General features: G+C 38.8%; 2 protein-coding genes across 2 annotated transcripts in view; both read left to right on the top strand.

Moving 5' to 3' along the window:
- PIWIL1 (piwi like RNA-mediated gene silencing 1) overlaps positions 1 to 22,246 on the top strand; it is a 177,955-nt gene that overhangs the window by 67,296 nt on the left and 88,413 nt on the right. The window lies entirely within an intron of this gene.
- On the top strand, positions 6,171 to 8,575 carry FZD10 (frizzled class receptor 10). Its single transcript, XM_054844295.1, has one exon. The coding sequence runs from the start codon at positions 6,546 to 6,548 to the stop codon at positions 8,301 to 8,303; it is 1,758 nt and encodes a 585-aa protein (XP_054700270.1). The 5' UTR covers positions 6,171 to 6,545; the 3' UTR covers positions 8,304 to 8,575.

The raw sequence follows: 22,246 nt of genomic DNA, 5'->3' as shown, positions 1-22,246 counted from the left end.
AAGCCTAACATCACAACATTTCTCATCAAGTTTTCAAATAAGCAAAGTAGAGTGACTCTCAGAAAAATGGACTTCAGTGCGTATTTCTTTGGAAGTTCATGAATGAGCAATATTTAGTATTAGGGGAATAGACCTTGGTGCCCTCTGCCACAGCGGTAGTAAATGTATTTATTACCATCATTTTATTTCCGAAAGTCCCTGCCTGCACCAGAGGTGCCAAAATGCTTAAGGTATTGCATAGGCAATTGGGAGATACAATATTAGTGAGAAACCTGAACTGGGTGATATTCAGATCAGATGCATCGCCAGCAGGAAGACTTCAGTATTGCAAATGTTTACTAGCAGAGAAGGGAGATTTCCACAAGATTAATGCCTAGGTATGAAGTCTCTTGGTGGACCAAGGAAAGCCAGACACAACATCTTTCATGTGCTGCAAGCTCAAGTAAAATAGGATAACATCCATATGTCAGAAATGTTGCCATATACTTCAAATTGCTTTCATTCACCCTGTCATCTTTCCACAATCTAGGTGCTAATTTAGAGAGGCAGTGAAACTACAAGTGGGAGCTGCAGGCACTGAGAGTGTCTTTCAGGATCTTCCAGAAGAACAAACTAAAATTATTTTACTAGTTCTCTGCAAGTAGATGCCCCAAATATTTGTACTGGAATTTTATTGGAAAGATAGTTTAGTTATGCTTTACAAAACAGCATGAGGAGTAAAGATTCTTCTGCAGCGGAGTGGTTCATTTTTTCTTAAACCAGAGATGATTAAGGGCTAGAGATTATCACTTTTCTCCTTTTGCACCATCCAGGTGGCACACAAGTAATGCAGGTTATATAAAATAGTGCCCAGAATTGGGAGTTCCTAGGAACCGGTTCACGTGTCTGCAACACCTGATGCCGCGAGTGCAGCAATAGCCATCTAGACCCTGGAGACTCAAAAGAGGGCTTGCCTGAGGTCTTACTACTCCTGTCTGTTGTTAGCTGCTTGTATTTGTATTTGTGAAGAGGTACAGGCTCATACCTGAATGAGAGAGTTTTAAACAGATTGGTTTTAGTCTTGAAAAGTAAGAGAGGAGAAGTTATGGATGGAAAATAAGGGAGGAAATGACTAGAAGAGAACTAATTAATCCTCGCTATCATGTGCAGTTTTCACTACATTTATGCCTTTACAAATCTAGATTTGGCTGCAAGATATGCAAACAGTGCATGCAAAAAGAACGATGAATGAAGTTTATCAAATGGTGTATAGAAGAAAAGAAAATCCATGTGCATTTTCTTTTTTACTAGGTCTGTCCTTGTTTTCAGTCTCTATAGAAATTTCTGCTGTGGCCTGTGCCTTAAAATGATAATATTCCTATACTATTAGAGTATAAATGAAAAGGATATTCTCCTACCTTTATGTAATTTCAGAAATATTGGTTTTATTTCTGACTGGGAATCTTTTTTATTCTGTTTGGCTTTAGTTTTGTTTGTTGTTTTTGTTCTTAAGAGGAGAAAAATACTGTATCTTTAAATTAGGAGTAGCTGAATAATGAATCTTGGGCAGTGAAAAGGCTAATGTGCTGTGGAAGAGAAGGAGTTTAATCTAATTTAGTTGGAGGGTGTCTGTCTGTGGTGTTGTTTTCTGGACTGTGGGAATAGAGGAGGGAAGCTGCCCCAGTGAATGGTTCCTCCTGAGCCAGAATCAGTGGGGAGTCCCTTAGATGCCACTGATCCGAAGCCAGGCCATGAAAAGGGGATTAAAGAAATGTTCTGATTTGCAATTCACACTAATGCACCCCGTCGAACCTTTGGTAATATTTCAAACCACATTTCAAGGGAAGTGCCCCTAAAATAGCCAGCTAAATTGTATTAGAGCAATACTATACAACCCACTCACCCATTTATGATTTGTTTTTGTTTTTAATTCTTTTAACTGTTGGTGGTGGTGGCTTTCTAAGGTAATTAAAACTTTTGTGTATTGTGAATATTCGCACTTGCATGGGAATATTTCTCAGTATGCCTGTCCTATTAGGCAGACATGTTTGTTTAAATATTGGAAGGAAACTGCTACAAAGATTCTGTGGCTAGGAAAAAATAAGTCCATTTAGTTTAAAAAGTAAACATTTTTCTGCATGCCATTAAATTTTATGAATATCTAGTGGATATTCAGAAAGAAAGGCAGGCTTGTAAAATTGCTAAAATAGCTACCAGCTTTCTTTTTTTGTGTGTGTGTGTGATCTTTTTCTTTTACAGTTGCTATCTTCTGTATGGCTAACATTTTTTTTTTTAAATATATATGTTAGAATTTGTTACCAGAATGAAACATGTGTCAGATGTGAGCAGTTAAAAAGTGTCTGAATGAATGAATACAAACATAGATGAGGACAGGATTATTGAATGGGACTAACATTAAACTGATCTCTAGTGTAATAAACAGCTGGCCAAAAATATTGAACCTGAAAAAGAATTATAGCTACAGACTTCTTAAACGTAAGATTATCAATATCAGTTCATGTTCTGTCATAACATGCTATTGTTAATGATAAGTAATTTAGACTATTTTACTAAAAATCTTTAATGTATTAATTAACTCTTCAACTCCCCAAGCCTATCATTTCATTTATCTCTACTGCTGAAGTGTCAGAACATTTTATCTCAAATGGATTATTTGGGTTTTCTTTAATCCCATTTCAGAAAACCTTGCCTAGCACTGTAATTTCCATTGACTCTAACATGTATAGAATAGATGCAACTTTGATTTTCACCATTACCCATATCAAAGTATTTTATTACACTGTCACTGCAATAGATTACACAGCATTAAACTTTGTCATTGCAGGGTGGTGGCATCTTTTTTCTTGTCTTGTTTATGGTTTGCTTTACCTACAAAATATTTAGTTACGGTTTGAATTATGACATGCCTTATTAAATATTCAGGTTTTTTAATCTTTTGCTTACGGGACAGAAGAATTGCTGGACTTTAAGATACAGATGATTCCTCTGCACATTTTTGGGAGGTGGGGAGATGGATAGCTAGAGGGAGAAATGCATCTTTCCTGTGAGCTGGCACATTATTTGAAATCATGTTTAATTATAAAGTTTCATTAAAAATCTTTTGCTTAAAATTTTAGAAGCCTAATAAGATTTCCATTAATTTAAACATATCACTATTCCCACAACGGCCCAAATGCTTTCTTTTTCCTCTTTCATCCATGGTTAAATATGTAAATAAAATGTCTAAAGTCATTCTTCAAAGAAGACAAAAGAAAAAAGAGCTGAGGGAAAAGACAGCCATAAAATTCCTCCCAATTCTCCATAACATTTGCCAGAGGGGGGCCAACTCCTAGCCAGGGCCTAGCAGCAGGGGTGCCTGGCTGCTCCATAGAATCACACATCTCAAATCCCACACACAGGAGAAAAAAAATAAAATAAAATATCTTTTCAGCTGGAGCCATCAAAAGGTTCTTTTCATTTATTAGTTACAGAGGTATCTTCCAGTTGCTGATTTCTCAGCACTCTCATTTTTCTATAATAATGTTCTATTTGTTAGTTTCACTGACTCAAGCTCATTGAATGGGAGATACCCCTAGATAGCTCTTTAAAAATATAGAAAGTAAAATAAATGATCTAAAGCAGGATGCATTGGCTAAAATAATGGGGAGAAAAACAAGGCTGATTTAAACTGGCACATAAAAGATTAATTAAGAGACACACAACTGCAGAGGTTGGGGGCTCTCCCCCATTTTTTTTTTTTCCTCACTTTCATTTGTATTTCTTTTTGCTTCTTAGGAGAAAAAGGCTGCTATTAGTGTTATAGAAGAAAACAGATCACGTTTTATTTCACGTATTTTTTCTAGATTCATGTGAACGGTGATATAATATGCTTTTCAAAAATACTTGTTAAAAAAAAAAGGAAAACAAGCTCCCAAACAATCAAGTTGAACAAAACAAATATTGAATATATTCACCTTATGCATTATTTAAATTCTACTTTTTGTTATTATTTAAATTCTACTTTTTAAAGTAGAATTTACTTATCCCTTGTAAAAGCTTTCCCCACACTTCCCTACTACCCCCAACTGAGCTCTCTAGAAGAAGAATCAGGATGCATACAAATACTAAGAAAACAGGCTTAGATTAATGAAGAATGGAAATGCCCCAACACACACTCTCTCACACACACATACGTACACACAGACACACTAAAATAAATAAAGCTTTTTTTTTTTTTTTACACATAACACTGCCTGCTTTTGTAACATTCCCTAAGGAATCTAAAAGTGCCCAAGGAAAGGTCAGCCCCTACGACCAATACTTTTTAAGTATAATCTTCTCGATCCACTGAAAAGCCACAAAAAGAAGGACTAGTGTTTTAAAACATTTCTATGATGGCTTTTACTTCTAGGCAAAAACAAGCCACATCTTCAGGGGTTTCAAAGACAAACATTAGCCCTGGTTTGTTGTCCTTGCTTGGATCCATTTCACCCTTATCACAATTGAGGAAGCCAACAGTTTCCTTTCTAGAGCCTGGTGGGGTATTAACTCTGACCCTGCGGGATTTGGTAGTTTCCAGGAGAATCCGTGTTCATTTCGATAAGAAACAGGCACTAACGGAGAGGAGCCCGGTTTGTGTGGGCGAGCATGAATGAAGAGAAAGACGGATTTTCCTTCTTCATTAATATGTTCGCTAAAACTAAGCTCAAAGGGGGGTGGAGGGGTGGTAAAGTAGAGCTAATATTTTGACTTCTGATCACAGTCCTCCTTTTTGGTATGTAAAATTGTGAATTACAGTTTGGCTTGTGATTTAACTTCCTCCTTCTAGCTCTGACAGATCAATAAGCAAAATAAATCTCAAAGCTTAACTTGAAAAGTAAACACAACTCATTTTAGAATGATCTCCGTCTCCAAAATCTGTAAATATCTTTTCTATAGTGGATGAAGTAACTTTCCCAAGGGTATGTCCCTAGTCCTCTTAGCGTTTCTTATTTAAGGAAAAGAAAAAAGAGAAAAGAAAAAAAAAACCCAAGCTACTTTTCGAGTGATGCCATACTGCGATTAAAAACATAACCAGGTACTTTTTCAGCAATCCTGCCTGTCCTGTTCATTTAGGAATTCGAGACAAAGCACGACATTTGAAAACAGCTGAGATTCCAGGCTGAAAGCAACCATATTTTATGACCCTGGCAGCGAAGAGTTTATAGCACTCGCCATAAAATGCATCCTCCTCCCCACATCCTCCCTGCTAAAGCATCGCCCCCCCTCTAATAAAGGCAGTCAAGGAGGCACCACCTTCAGCCCTCTTATTAGGAGACACGGAGTCTGAAGCACTCGCTCTGCCTGGCTTCCTACCTGAGCGAGGGAGGTTAGGCTGACGCCTTCTAGAGAAAAGATCTTGTTAAACTTTCAAGAGAGGGCAACGGGAGGGAAAGGGGAAAGGAAGGAAAGACAGACGGAGAGAGAAACAAATGGGGCTTTTTCTAATCTGTGCTGATCAAGGAAAACCTGTAGGGGTCCTTAAGGAGGTTTCGAAGCGTTCCGAATGATTGGAAAGTAATCACCGTGTCAGCTTCACCTTTCTCATGCAAAGTGGATGTCGTATGCAAGGCGGATCCTGCACAGGTTTTTATTTTTTTTATTATTTTATTTTATCTTTGGACTCAACCGCCCCCTAAAAACCCCAGCTGCTCCAGTCCCAGGAGTTCCTGCTAATGCGGGGGGGAGCGGAGCAGGCACACACGCACACACGCACACACACACACGCAAGCCAGCCGTGCTCTGCAAAGCGCAGAAGAGCCGACCTATTGCAAACCCAGACCAGAGGGCGGCGAGAAGGGGGGGGGGGGGGGATTTTTCAGGCCCCCCTCTTCAATGGCTTAGATATTTCCTCCTCCTCCTCCTTTATTCTACACTCGGATAAACCAATCCCCACCTCTCGGCAAGCAAGTACGGAGCTGTGACCCGTTCGAGGAAGAGGAAAATCCCTGGAGAAACCCGCTGCACCAAAAACCCGCCCGGGACATGTGCAAGTTGAAGCAGTGATCGCTCGGATCTGCCCAAACCCAAACTACTCCGGCATCGCTCTGCCCGTGCTTCGAGGACGCAGCGGCAGGGAGGAGGAAGAGGAGGAGGAAGGGTGGTGGAAAGACGGATCGCTAAAGTGGAAGCCCGGGGAAAAGAAAGTTGCCAGGCTCCCCGCAGTAAGTTTTGCGCATCTGTGCGCTGGGGGTACTTCTTCTTTTCCTGGTTGTTTGTGAAGTTGCCTGCGCACCGCCCCGCGCTGCCGGCGGGGCCGATGCTGAGCGGTGCAGGGCGCTGAACGGCGCGGGCGCTGCCCGCGGCCGCCGCCCGGGCTATGCTGACCTGTGTGCCGCCGTCCCCCGCCGCCGAGCTCCCTGGCGAACGTCGGGGGCGATGCTGTCCCAGGCGGGAGCCGTGCTGCCGCTGAAGTGACTGCCGCCTCCCCCTGTTCCCCGCCCCGCACGCCCCCAGCGCCAGGCGCCTGCGGGAGGGAGCCGCGCTCCGGCCGCACGCGTGGCCCCTGCGCTGCTGCGGTCGCCACAATGGGGCCGGCGACGAGGAACTTCGTGCCGACTCTGCTGGCGCTCTGCTGGCTGACCTGCTGCTGCACGGGGATAAGCTCCATAGACATTGACCGCCCCGGTGACGGGAGGTGCCAGCCCATAGAAATCCCCATGTGCAAGGATATAGGGTACAACATGACGAGGATGCCTAACCTGATGGGACACGAAAACCAAAGGGAAGCTGCCATTCAGCTGCACGAGTTTGCCCCCTTGGTGGAATATGGTTGCCACAGCCATCTGAAATTTTTCCTTTGCTCCCTCTATGCCCCTATGTGCACAGAGCAGGTTTCTACACCAATCCCAGCCTGCAGGGTTATGTGCGAGCAGGCGAGGCTGAAATGCTCTCCTATTATGGAGCAGTTCAATTTTAAATGGCCAGACTCCTTAGACTGCAGTAAACTGCCCAACAAGAACGACCCCAATTACCTGTGCATGGAAGCCCCCAACAATGGATCAGATGAGCCACCCAGAGGATCCAGCATGCTGCCACCCATGTTTCGTCCGCAGAGGCCCAGCAGCGGCCACGATCTGCAGCAGCATAAGGACAGCCTCAGCAGAACCTCCTGTGAAAATCCTGGCAAGTTCCACCATGTGGAAAAGAGTGCTTCCTGCGCACCACTCTGCACTCCAGGGGTTGATGTTTACTGGAGCAAGGATGACAAACAATTTGCTGTCATTTGGATTGCCATCTGGTCCATTCTGTGCTTCTTCTCCAGTGCTTTTACTGTACTCACTTTTCTGATAGATCCTCAGCGTTTCAAGTACCCCGAGAGGCCCATTATCTTCCTCTCAATGTGCTACTGTGTCTACTCAGTGGGGTACATCATTCGCCTCTTTTCAGGTGCTGAAAGCATTGCCTGTGATAGGGATAGCGGCCAACTCTATGTCATCCAGGAAGGACTGGAGAGCACTGGTTGCACCATTGTGTTCCTGGTTCTGTATTACTTTGGTATGGCGAGTTCCTTGTGGTGGGTAATCTTGACTTTAACTTGGTTTCTAGCAGCTGGGAAAAAATGGGGGCATGAAGCAATTGAAGCAAACAGTAGCTACTTTCATTTGGCAGCATGGGCCATTCCAGCTGTGAAGACCATAATGATCCTAGTTATGAGAAGGGTGGCTGGAGATGAGCTGACAGGGTTGTGCTATGTTGGAAGCATGGATGTGAATGCCTTGACAGGGTTTGTACTCATTCCTTTGGCTTGTTATCTAATCATTGGCACTTCTTTTATTCTTTCTGGTTTTGTGGCCCTTTTTCATATCAGGAGGGTGATGAAAACAGGTGGAGAAAATACTGACAAGTTGGAGAAACTTATGGTCAGGATTGGTGTCTTCTCAGTCTTGTATACAGTGCCTGCAACTTGTGTGATAGCTTGCTATTTTTATGAAAGACTTAATATGGATTATTGGAAAATTGTGGCAACTCAACAGAAATGCAAAATGAACAATCAGACTAAAAATTTAGACTGTATGATGAATAACTCTATTCCAGCAGTAGAAATTTTTATGGTCAAAATTTTTATGTTGTTAGTCGTGGGCATTACTAGTGGTATGTGGATCTGGACTTCTAAGACTCTTCAGTCCTGGCAAAATGTTTGTAGTCGAAGATTAAAGAAGAGAAGTAGGAGAAAACCTGCAAGTGTTATTACAAGTAGCGGAATCTACAAAAAACCTCAACATCCACAGAAAACTCACCTTGCAAAATATGAATCGACATTACAGCCACCCACTTGTGTGTGACCAGGTTTTAGAAAAGACTATCTCACCTTACAGACTTACAAATGTCCACAGTAGCAGTCAGATATTAAAAAATAAATGGTGCTTTTTTTTTTTTTTTTTTTTTTCCCCTCCAGAGAACAGTTTAACATCTCAAGGCAAAAAATGTATCACTCTGAATTCAGGACCTGGTGAAAAACTGAAGGTAAATGTACTTACAGAAAGGTTTTCAGTGAAAGAATTATTGTGAATTAAAACAGTCTCTTCTGTTACTAATTTGTAGTTAAGTACTTCATCCAGCCCTCAGATTAATTTTAAAAAGGAAAAAAAAGCACCCTATTTATCTTTTTCATGTAGCTGAGCTGGATTTCCTACAGGTTTCTGAGTAACAAGGTATAGTCAAGTTTTATGGAGCAATGATTTTATTTTAAAAGTGCCCAAGCAAACATTGTCTCTTTAGGGAAACTAAGGTCCCAGAGAGGCCTATCCTCAGTAAGTATGCTATCTGTAAAAACAACTTCCGTGCCAACTTAAAAAAGAGAGAAATCCTTTACAACTCATCTCGGCCTAGTGGGTTTGGAGTGCCTAAAAATAGGTTCAATCTATAATGCTCACCAATATTCTTTCACTAAAAGAGAAACTTCCTGCACCAGACACAAACTTTGTGAATAAGAATAATGTGCAATACATTTTTTTTCTTACCATGACATGAAAAGAGAAACAAGTATTTTGCTGTACATAAAGACAACAAAAGAAATCTCTTAACAAAAGAACTAAGAGGTCTAGTCCTCAGAAACCCTTTAGTGTTACATTTTGTGGCTTTTTAATGGAAATCAAGCCAATGTTATACACGTTTGGACTGATTTGTGCAAAAAAAAAGGAGGGGGATCAATTCAAAGAGACCCAAAGGGCTTATTGACTCTTTCTATTGTTAAACAAATTCTCACTATGAATAGATCAAGAAGCACTAGATTCTGCAAAGGGAAGCTTTGTATAGAGTGATGCTCTTTACTGTGCTGGGAGTGCACAGTTTTGTGCTGTATATATTTGTAATATACAATTATTTTTCATGCTCCACTATTTTATTAAAAATAAAATATGTTCTTTAGTTTGATAATTTTGTGTGTTCTAAACTTTCTCTGATGTGCTTTGTGCTTAATAAACTTGTTTTCTCAATTATTTGATAAAAGCACACTTTGAATATAATAGTTGTTATACTTGCCTGCAAGTGTAAGCAGGTAGAACAATAATTTACTTGAAAGAAATTGCAAGCTGGAATTAAATAAATGGATTTTGAAGTTGCATCTTTCTGTCAACCTCTGCAACTGAGAAAACTGGGAAGAAGCTTTAGTGATGTAAAAAAGCTGCAGTGATGTAGAGTAGTACCATGTTTACAAAGCACTGAGATTACAACAATGATCCTTGGTTAACACCCCTTTAAAATTTGCATAGGGTATGTTCAGCATGTTAAAGATAGCTGGCTCACTTCAGCACGGTTTGAATACAATTCAGTCTCTGCTCTTCTGGGATTTTTTTTGCCTTCTATTATTTGGAAGAGACTTCAGGAAAGTCAGGAGAAAGAAGAGGGGAGATTGAAACACAGAATTTGAATACTACTTTGGGAAGGCTATCTGATAGAGTTAAACATATAAATACATTTTCAAAAAGTTTTTAGTGGAGTATGATTTTGTACAGATCTGAAGTGTTCCATGCAGTTGACTAACAGGCTGTGTGATCACCTGGTGAGACAGGAATATAACCTCACTTTCTCACACAGGCTGTTCTAGAAAACCTTTTATCAGGTATCTCATCATAGAAAGAGGAGGTCTCAACGGACTTTGGTAGAGTGAGGATCCCTGTGATAGTAATCTTGTGGCTAGGAACTTTATAACAAAATGATCTCTTTTAGTGGCTTGGTTTTCCAATTTATCTGTGCAGTGCTACAGATTAATTTTGTCTTCTTGTAGCCTTTTAAAATGTTTTTAGCAATGGCTAGGAACTTGAATGGCAAAAATGATGTTGCAGGTATTATTAATCTTTATGTCTAAAATGCACACATGCAAAGCAGCTTTCAGTATAAAATTTATCTTTTGGGGGAGGCCAAAATATATTTTTCCTCCTTTGTGCCTATGTGCCTCTGTTTGATACGCAGCTTTTAGATGCCCTGGAAGTTAATCCTGTCAGAGCACACCCTGCTGGAGCCGAACGAGGACATTGCACTCAACAAATCCACCTCTGAAACTACTGAATTAATAATGCCTGTGCATCTGTATATGTTCTAGTTAAGATCAATTACATTAGATCCTAAGAAATAGAAAGTTTTAAAAAACACTGTGTATTGCAAATAGCTACAGGAATCCTTCAAATATGTGGTTCATTGTTATGCATATAACTTTGCCAGTAATATATCTGCTTCACACAAGTTTCATCTCTGATGTAAAGGTTACTGCTGGTTTTACTAGTGACAGATTTGTTTACAGAATGGTTTCAGGCTTTGCTCTAAAATACATTAGCCACTGAAATAAACATCTCACTATTTTTGTAGACTGTAGGAAATTATTTGCTTTCATTGTTGACCATGTATTTTTACAGTCTGCTACTAGGATTCTGGAAGAGAAAAAAAAAAATGAAGATGTTCAGCAGTGGCTGAATTCCTGCTGCCATTCCGAGTTTAATCAGTTGTCAACTTAGACCCTTCATTGTCACCAGAGCAGAACTGCAAGTTCTTCTATGAAAATGCCAAATATGAATTCTTGGCTAGATGCATCATGTCAGAAACAGATTCTTGCTAAATGATAAACTGAGTATTTAGATTTTATTTCGGCTTTGCAGTTATTCAGGATTTTTTATTTTTTTTCCTGGTAAGCAAACTAGATTCTTCAAGTATATAATGATGCTGATTTCATTACATTGGGACTAATGTACTGTAAATGCAGCAGAGTATAATGATTGTCTTTAAGGACATCTTAAGAATTAACTAATTCAGAAATTGTAATTCTTACTGTCCCATAACTCCTAACAGCCTTACCAGTTTAGTATTGAAGTTGCTACTTAAGGAATTAGAAGCTTACAACTGTAAAGGGAAAGTGATATAGTTATTTTCACAACATTTCAGTGATTTAATATAACATTGTTAATAACCTGAGAATTTTATTCTTGTCTTAGAAGTCTGCACATTAGTTAAATGATGATAACAATAAACCTAAGAAGTCTTTAAGAAAATATCACAAAAATATTTGATATTAAACTTTTTTTACTTTTTACAGTAATTTTATATTTTAGTAATATCATGTTTGCATTTTTATTTGTTGCATTTTATAGGATTTTTCTCTAAGTACTGTCAAGACCTATTGGGTATTTGCTTATCAGTAGACTTTTAAGAAAAGTATCTATATGTGGATATGTTAACCATTCAGTCACTCCATAGCAAACTTGTTGAGGAAGGAATGCAGGTCCAGATCGTCCTTCTGGAGAGGACATTTTATCACAGTCCAGTGGCATTTATGAGATAAAAATATCTCAAAAAATTAATTCTTTTAGTGCATACATACACTGTAAATCAGGAATCGGGTCTCTGCCACGGGCTTGTGTACAAGAGTTCTGTTCTCTCCCGTCAGAGCTGTAGATTACCCATGAGAGTAGAAGTTGTCTCAAACTGTGTACATAGGTTGTGATGATGCAGATCATGTCTCAACATTCAGGTAGAGATTCATATGTTAGGGCCAGGTGGAAGAAAGGCAGAAAGTTCCTCTTTTTTTTGGCAAAGGTAGCTTGTTAGAGTACTTTTGTCTACTAGAGAGAGATTAATGAGGTAAGAGTATGAGATCAGCAGGGAAAAACAGGATTCAGAAGAAAACCCCACAGAATTCTGTTTACAATAATTTGAGTCTTGTTTCTCAGTGAAATGCCAGTGCTTCTTTATAAATAGAATTAAAATTAAGCTCTGTAGTTTCAAGGTTTAGTTTTAGGCATGACATATTAGGACACTTTGAACAGTACAGTGCAAGCACCATGGTTGAAAGGACATGAGGAGCTTAGTCAAGGAATGTTCAGATCTCTTATCAGATTTTTCCCAAAGTAGCATTTCATATGTATGTTATTATGAAGCCATTATTCACATATGGCTGTCATCCCGTGGCTTCAAACTATATGAAAAGCCCAGTAACAACAATGTCTGTAACATACACCCTTCTTATTCTAACACTTAAAATCCATGGCTTCAAGGGGATAGTTCTGTAATGATGGGATATTATGTGCTCAGGTGGTCTTTTGATGACAGGTGGTCTCCAACAACAGATGGCCTCAAAGGAGGAACTTCAGTGCATTTTAGTTTAAAACATTTACACATTTCTTTTAAAAAAATTTGAAATGTTATCCTTGTGTAATGTTCTTAAGTATTTTAGACAGAGTAGCCAAGTTATTAACACTGACAGATGATAAATCAGGGCATCCTTTAAAAGGTGGGTGATGGCGATTATGTGGTCTTGGAGCTTGCTTTGATCAGAAGTGACAGGCCTGTAAGGTCTGTGCCACTCAATCCCCCCTGAAGGGAGATCAGCACCTGTTTGCACTTTGAGGCTCCTCTACCTCCCACTGCCTTCCAGCACTATTTCATCTTTTTTAACACACTTGATGTTGATTGGCTTTAAGCAAAGTCATTATTCATTTACAAAACACTCCTTGATGGAGCTTACTCAAAACTATATTTCAGAAGCAGTGTTTGTGCTGTTACAGTTAAGGTTGTATCAACATTCCCATTACAAAAGGTTTATTTTCAGTGAGCTACAAGTTAAAATCAGCCTGCGTGCTAATATTAACCTGGTTTCATTTTTTTCTCCAAACAATAATCTGTATTGCCCACAAATCTGTTCAGCTTGAGCTTTCTGTATGTTTACATGTTTATCCAGAAAAGACATGTGATCAGGTTTGTGAAACAAACAGGTCCTGCTTTGGTAGATCAGATTTTAGTGTAATAAATATTGTTCCAAAGAGCTTTGTCTTACTTGTGAAATGTAATGGATATTTCTAGAAAATAGCACAAAACAAGGCTTTGACTTCATGGAGGGCCATATGACAAATTACAGAAATGAGTCTCCACTGATTATTTAACATTGTATATGCAGGACTTTGGTATGGACTTGCCAATCTAGATACAAAAACACACTGCAGTCAGCGGTATCTCATTAGTTAATTCTAGTGTGTCTGAGAACAGATGTGGTTTGTGCCTGTCTGGTTTGGGAGCCCAATTCTGCTTTTCCTGTAGTAGCAAAGTTAAAGCTTTGGGGAATTGTACATCAAAGGCAGGACTGTGTGATCATTGTGTATATTTGTAAGGTATTGTTTAAAAAGGAATTCCTTCAATTTGTTGTCACTGGTTTCTTCCTTCTATTCTTCAAGATCTCATAGATCTACTCCACTGAAATCAATGGGTGTCCGACTAATTTCAGTATATGCTTTGAATCAAACTTCCTATCTCAGGGAAAGCATGTGCTACATGAAAAGTCATTATTTTTTACTTTTTTCTACATTAGAGCATTTTTTGAAAGTCTTGATGTGACATAAATTCATGATATGGAAAAAAAATTCAGTGAGTGAAATTATTTCACTTGTATTTTCAAAATGTGCTACTAGGTTAGAATGGACAAAGCATAGTATGTTGCAAACTAAGTGTCATTTCAAAATGAAATTCAGAAATATTGGATGTTGATAGTGTTGGAATGGAGTGGAATTTTTTTTTTTCATTTTTTTAGACTTTTTGAGAACACTGCACTTAATTTATTGCAGAATGCTCAATATTAATAAATCTGCATTTCCTGCTGGCAGAATACCCCATCAACATTTTTTCAGTCAATTTACATCTCTGTTCATGAGCCTACCTTTTCCAAGGGGCTTCGACCTATAGTATCCATGGGAGCTAACGATGAACAGGAACATTTTGAGTTGAGCCCACAATGTGCTCCTTGTTTCCTCCTTTCTTCACTGATCAGCACTTCTGTTCCCCTTCCCCTCTCTTCCACTACTGATCAGTCTTTCATCATCTGCATGTGACTTGCTTCTCTTACCCTCCTCTCAAGTGATCCCATCCTTTTAGTCTCTAATCTGCCCACACACAGCTTTCTGTGGTACTGGCCAGTAGCTATGACTGCTTTGAGCTTTTTTGTTCAACATAAACGAAAAGATATTTCAAAACTTGTGTTTTATCTTTCTTTTTGGATAAGGACTGTGGTAAGAAACAGAGGTTCAAAGTTCTGAGCTACCAAAGGTGCTGATGAGCACAGCAGACTGTCAAGAAGAGACTGCCAGTTCTGAGCAGGTGCCTTAATCTTGAAAATACTCTTTTGTTGAGAACAGGCTTTGTTTGGTTCTGTCTTGTATATTTGTTATTTTATATTTCCTTTATCTGAGACTAATATCCATCTGTGTGAAATAATAAACAGGAAAAGGAGAAAGAACATTTGATCAATTGATAAAACAGGAAAAAAACCCACCTTGCACTCAAAAGCTTTTAGCCTGAGGAGAGGTTTGTATGCCTCAAAGCTTGCAAGTTTTTCCCAGTTATACCCAGCTGATCTAATAGAAACATTATCTCTGCCTTCAGCCTGTCTTTCTCATATCCTTAGTTCCTCACAGCTATAGCAATGCCACACTTACAACTACAAATAGAAATGATGAGACTGATTTTGACCTTCATGGTTCTTTAACTTTAAACAAATTTTAAAACTAGACTGTGATCACTACAATAATTTGATAACATTAGAAGCTGCAGTATTGATATCTGGACCTTTGATATTCTTTCCATTTTTCTTCTTTTTAAGATTTTAGTGAATCTGGTCAAAATATTTTTATTTCATATTGTCAGCATTTTGTCTTGTAAATTGATTTTTAAAGAAAGGACAGATTTTTATTGAGGTTTTAGGCTTTTTAATTACTGTAGGTGTTGGGGGTTTTTTTTGAATCCTGTAATCTTTTTTCTTTTTTAAATTACATAAAAGAACCTTTTTTGTTCTTTAGGATACAGATTTTGGTAATGAGATATGACAGTTTCCCTAGACTTCTCATCCTTTTGCATCAATCTCAATGCAGCCTTTTAGTTTCTTCAATAAGCCTTTTGTCTTTGACATAAGACAAGTTGATAACATTTTCATAAGTTATTCATTGACAATTAGTAGAGAATAAAAACCAACGTACATGTCTACATATGATTTTTATGCTAACTTAACTTGATCAATTTGAAACTAGATTTAAAAATCTAATTAAGTCGATGCAATTCCTAGTGTAGGCATGATGATAAATATAAAGGTAATTTTAGGGACAGAGCACTGGACCAAGTATAGTAAATCTGAACCGTGAAGTTTGGAAGATCGAGTCTCACTTTAGGATCTTGCAAATCTTTTTAGTTGTTTTTAGTAATGTCCCTCTTAGAAATTTTTGGCAATTGTGAGGAAAGCATAATGTGAGGACCATAAGCATAACTCAGTAGTACCATTCTACTGTATTATCTTTATGACAATTTAAGGCAATAGATGCTGCCCATTTATGGAACAGCAGTACTGCTGAGTTGGATTTTTATTCACAAGCACAGCTCCCAAATTATCTAAGCTTTATGCCTTCTTTATGATAGTGGTAAAGTTACATTGCACAAGAGTGGCTGTTACAAACACGGTCATGGTTAAGAAGGGACAGACAAAAACCTTTTCCTACAGCTTATAGTCAGCTCAAGCCAGTGTTTTTTGGGGACTATCTACAACTTAGCTTGCCCTTTACTCTGTGCTCTTTTATATCTTTGTACAGCTCAGCTCTGAGTTGCAGGTGGCGTGCGACAGACCAGTAGATATATTTTGTTAGTTCTGGGCCAATCAGAATGAAAGAATCATCCAGAAAATTTAATTAGCAAGGATGAGCCTGGGTTTTGGATGACTTTCTGCTTAGCTAGTCTGGAGCAGTACTGGAGTGCTTGAAATCTTCACTGAAACACATATCCAAAACTTTGAAGTGTGTTTTGACTGCTACTTATAACACCATCCATAGATAGTGCAAACTACCCTGCTACACAGCATTTGGGAAGTATCTTACAGAGAAGTAGCTGCAACCCTGGGTAGTATTTTTTGCTTTGTTTCAGTCTTGCTACTGAGATACAAACATAAAGAGTGGACCAAATTTTATGTTTCTTTTCACACTCTGTAATAGCTCTTCAAGAACCTCCTTTGTATACCCAAGAAGAACTGTGTTGAAAGAGACTTCTGAACTTTGAGTGCTGTAGGGTTGTCTTTGATAGCAAATTTCACAATAAAGTAAACACTGGCTGAATGTATCTATATGGAGCGAGTTGAAACTTTGCAAATTGTGAGTTCCTCCAAAAAAGAAATGAGAAAGAGAATTGAGCATAGGTAGTAAGTAGGCTAAAGATACTGAGAACAGAACCATGGGAGAGGAGGAAGGCAGGCACAGACTGCCCTAAGAGAGTTGTCATTATGTAAGTCCTAAAGCTAGCACGAACTGAACTGCTTATTTTTTGGCGCATTAATATAATCTGGTTCCCAGGAGCTTTGGTTTCCATCATATTGCTCTGACCCACTACTCTCCTCACAGATACAGAAATGACATTCACAGATTTTGATTCCATGATTTCCCAGTTATCGTGTGTAAGTGTAGCAATCTGTACAGTGGAATCTGATTATCTAATTTTATGCACAGTGTTTTACACAATTAGAAAGGAAGAGTATTAAAGTGTTACATCTTTTGATCAACTGAAGTTGCCAATGTATGGGTTTTGAAACAAATCACAGTGCAGTGACAAGAGAAGGTTTGAAGAATAATCAAATTCAGAACTCCAGCCATTACTGGTTTTGTTAATTAACTTATGTGGGGCAACAGGTTCTCCTGCATGCTGCTTTGAAATTTCCACCCTTAGAGCCCACATAGTTTGGACTGTGAAGGGGTGTATTATGCAGCTCTTTGATCAGTTTTGAAAATTACTCAAAGCCCTTCATTTGCAGGATATGATAAAACCCAGATTTTAAAGGCAGAACAAGGTAAGTTCTTTACTCCTTTTTTTATCATCTCAATTTGGCTTCATATGCACTGTTGATGGTTAGTGACCTCTGAATAAGGTACTTAATGAACCATATTCTGCTTTTATTAAGTAGTACAGGAAACACCAATGAGATTGGGGGATTGCCACATTTAAAGAATAAAGTGGAGATCAGCCTAAGAATGACTGGACTAGGTCCAAGTGTTTGTTTATGTCAGCCCTTGATAATGAGAAGCCTCCCTCTTCTGTGTATGCACATATTGGAAATACGATGAAATGGAACAATTGTGAGTTTGTCTTCCCCTCCTCAGACTGCCATCATCCACAGGGTTTCAGGCATGATACAAATAACACCAAAGCAGAATCACAGCCAGAGTACTCAGATCATATACTCTCTGATAAAAAAAAAGCAGATTCAATTTATCTATAAATATTATGTGTTTCCTAGAAAAACAAGATTCTGAAAGCAATAATTCAGAAGTTAATTTGAGAACTGAAACTTCTGTTTCCATTGTACAAATTCTGCACTCAAATCTCTGCCTGCTGAAACTTCCATGTGTCTCTGGAGCCCAGAAGGCAAACTAATGGTTTTCTTTTTAACTTGGGCTGAAAACATTATAGTGACCTTTTTGTGAAACTTGCTGAAATTTTGTGTGTGACATGGCTTTGCAGCTTTCATCTCTGCACTGCAACCTGTGCAGATGGAAGATCTCCGTTGTGCAATGTAGGCATGCCCAGACTCACTTTAATGCCAGTCAGGAACACAGCTCAGGTCCTGTGATTTCCGACCCTATAGTGAATCCTGTAGTACCTAATCACCAGTCCATGCCCATGGAAGAATTCCTGTTTCCAGACTGAAAAGAACCAGAAGGTTGGTTCCCCCTTTATCACTCGCAGTAGCAGTGGAGGTTTTAAATATCAGCAACGGCAGTGACAGTTTTTGCGTTTGTGTATGCTTTTGTACTAGTTTGGAGTAATTTTGAGGTAGAAGCCTTTTCAGTTTGGCAGCCCTTGTTAGTCCCTCTACTGCAGGTCATCTCCATTTGACTGCATGTTCCCACCTTCTTGTGTTAATGATCACTGTTCAGCTGGGTATTTAAAGCATCAAAGAGCTGCTGTTTGAAATGCAACCTTAAGCAAACTATCCATGTCTACAGCAGAACTCAGAATGCAGGAGACTGACTTCTGGTTCCTTGTTTGATGTATTTAACACAACAGACATATCTACAACTTGGCATTTAAAAACATCAACAAAAACAAACAAGTTAGTTTCATTTACATAACAAAAAGTTCCTTGGACTTACAGGGAGGTTCCTTTGAAATGCGCAATTGTTTCTGTCACTGATGGGAGAGGGATCTGTCTAGTCTGGACCTCAACTTCTTGTTTCATACACACACCACAAGGCAACATTTCAGTAAATGAAATCTATTGCTTCCACATGTCAGGGCATTAAAAAAACAAAACAAAAGAAAACCAAACACACCCACACCCCCCAAACCCCAAAAACCACCAAACCAGAACTGCAGGGGCTCTACCATTATATATTTTTCCTTAAGTACTCTTTTTAAAGCACTGATCCAGAGCAAGCTTTGCTACTGATTCTAACAAGTACAGAATCAGCTTGCGACTAATGTAGAAGGCTACAATTCATAATATGGTTCCAGTAATAACCCTAGGTCACTACAATGAGTGATTCATGACTTTTTTTTTCATTATATCTGTTCAAAAACATACAGTACTCAAATAGTTGTAGTGCGTGAGTAGTAAATGTATGTGATAAAATAGCCCTATCATCACAATCTATCAATATGGAGAACTGCCACCATAAGAATATTGTGTATGTTGATATTTCAAATCAGTAAATCATATTTCAAAGTAGATTTAATCTTTTGAATTTGTACTTTAAATGTACAAGCAGCACTTCCAGAAACTACATAGTGAGGTTTTTTCTTTCGTTTTTTTACATAGAAAGCCTCCCTAAATTATCTCCTTTTCATTCTGATTATTTGCAGAAGTAATTTCTGAAAACAACAAAAGCAATCAGCAAAGCAAATTCACAAGTTAATGAGAGCAGTTCATGTTTGGAAAGGAATGGTTGGTTTCTATTTGTTTTCTGTGTTTCCCATGGGATGAGTGACACGTGATTAATGTGTTACTGGTATATCTCAGACCTTTGATGAAAAATAAATGCTAGTACAGTAAAAGTGACAGTAAAGTAATCCCTTAAAATATATTGTGGCACTCTATAGTGCAGAAGATAACAAGCTGGGCCCTTGAGTAGGGGGATGTAACCATGAAGCAATAACTAAAATAAATGCTCAAGATTTCATGAATTTGAGTCTGCTATCTTAGATTTTTATATGGCTTCAGTTAGTGTAATATGTGATCACCTGAAACTATAACATTTGTTAATTAATTAACACCAAAGCTATATCATCCTATTACAGATAGTGAACTGAAAAGCAACAGAGCGTAGACAAGTCGTTCCCAGCTAGTGAGGCATGAACATGTTAGAAGGGAGGCACAGCTGAATCGCTGCAGGCGCTGTGAGCAGCTGACTCACACAGGGATGGAGGGGTAAATTACCCCCAGTCAGCTGAGCTGGGAGCCACAGTTTTTAGATACAGCATCAACAATATCTTGCATCTGCATGAGGCGGTGGTTCCCACAGGTGCGGAAGAGATGCTTTGGGAACACAGCAGGAGCAGAGTGTCGCTGTCGTTCAGGAACAAGTTAGAGCTGACTGATGATATCTGGCCAGTGTGCTCCCAGTTCCAAAAATTCATGAAGCCACTAGACTTGTCTCTCATGGGGCAAGCTGACATCTTGGCGGTTCTCCCATATCCTCCTGGATTCCTGTGGAATAATGAGGAACCACCTTTTTTGTATAAGGGCAGGACTGATATCTTGCCTCTGTGCTGGCTCTTTCATCTTCATAAATTCAGTGAGAACAAAACCTTGAATTACTAGTCTAAAATGTAGGAGTGAAGCTAAGGCAGAGCAAGAGAAGGGACATGGTTTTGAAGGAGAGTTTAAATGGCTAAAGATTGGAAGAGAGTGGAGCTTCGTATATTGAAGATATGTGAATGCCTGGTCACTTACTGAATTATCATATTTTATAAAATATAACATACTACTGGCTGTCTAAAATTTTATTTTCTTGTTTTATAAACTTTCATAAAATAATATTTATGATGAGGTTCTAGGGATAATGAAAACTTTGTATTATGGGCAATAAAGATAGCAGATAGTTCTTCCTGTGACAATATGATTGCAACGTACCACACTATCAGGCCCAGTTTAGCACTTCATGGAGTAGTAACTGCACCTCAGCTTTAGATGTTACAACAAAATCTTTGATTACTGATGATTTATTCTGCTAGTGTATGGTTAATGTATATTCAAGAGATTCTTCATTGCAGTCACTCCTTTTTGCTGGAGAAGTTTGATTCTTCTGCCAAAATCTAGCATTTCCCACAGATTATTTAAGAAATCTCCCTCAGGAATTTAAGACTTACAGATTTCATTAGTTCATTTTCTATATATAGGTATGATGGTAGCTCTAGAACCGAGTTCAGAATGGCAAAATGACAGGCAAAGTACCATGCCATCCCTTTGGAAAAAGCTTCTAGAACATTTCTGAGAAAGGGTGGGACAGAAAAGATGTAGGATCATTTCCAAAATATTGGAGCAGATTGGATCTATTGTGGTTGTCACCACAGACAGGACTCAAGCATTCTCTGAAATTTTTTGCAGAAAAGGTGGTGAAAAACAGAGATGGTGAACAAATAGTCTTTGTTGCAAGAAGAGGACATCTTGTTTTCAGAGCCATTTCACAGCCGGTGAAGATAGTAGCTAGGATCTGCTGCGGTAGAGTCCGTACTCTGTCCAGCTCCTAAGCCAGATAACTACAAAACAGATTTGAGGCAGCTGATCCCATCAGCACAGTGAATCGTTTCTTGTAAAGAATAAATTATGAGACAAGTTTACAAATTGTATTCTAGCTCTTGTTGCCCAAATAGGAATCTTTAAAACATGTTGAAAATGATGTGACCACAGTCTATTTTATTGCAGTGCCTGTAAGAATGCTGTAGGTTATTTGAGTTTTATTTTAAACTAGGTTCTCTTTTTTTATGATGCTGGCACAGTCTGGGATTGGTCACTATGCTTTGGGAGTGCCTTTGCCAATCAGAAACAGAGCTGATGCAATTACTGGAAAAGTACCTTTTCCTGTCAGCTAGGAATTTTGTTAGTGAGGAAAAGGAAAAAATGGCCTATGTTTCTATTTTTCCTTTAAACTACTCCACCTATTAATTAGGCCACACACCCTCGGCGAGCATAGTATGGACAAGAAAGACTGGCCTCAGTGATCTTAATAACTGCAAAAACCGGTATGTCTATTATACTTCGGCTTCAGAAGATGAATAACATTCATGGACACAGGAAATGTAGAGCACCTAGAGAAAACTCAACTTACATTTGGGAGGAATGAACAACTAAAAGGGCTTTATCTCTAGGGATTTACCAGTTATTACTCTGGTTTGAATTGCATAAGGGTAGGAGGGGAATGATGCCCCTTTCCACCCATCAGTCTCCACCCATGGCAACATGGTGCTAATGGAATGTTAGGCATGAGAGATAATTAAAAGCATTGTAATAACTGTACAGAATGTGTCACCCTTGCCTGCAGCTTCACCATCATCTCAATTCACACCCTAGCCCTTTCTTTTTGCTCCACCCAAGCTTTGGTTTCCTTCACCCACTCATGACTTTTGTGCTATCTTTCCATGCCGGCTGAAACAGCCTCCCACTTTCTGTTGCCTTTCCTCCAGAATAACAACTGGTCTGTTCATCATTGCACACCTGTATACATAATGACCAAAATAATGAAGTTACCAAACACTGATTAAATTAATATCAGACATAATCAGGATT

This window comes from Grus americana, chromosome 16 (genome assembly GCF_028858705.1).
Source record: "Grus americana isolate bGruAme1 chromosome 16, bGruAme1.mat, whole genome shotgun sequence".
Classification (NCBI taxonomy): domain Eukaryota; kingdom Metazoa; phylum Chordata; class Aves; order Gruiformes; family Gruidae; genus Grus; species Grus americana.
This window is presented reverse-complemented; position numbering and strand designations above follow the sequence as displayed.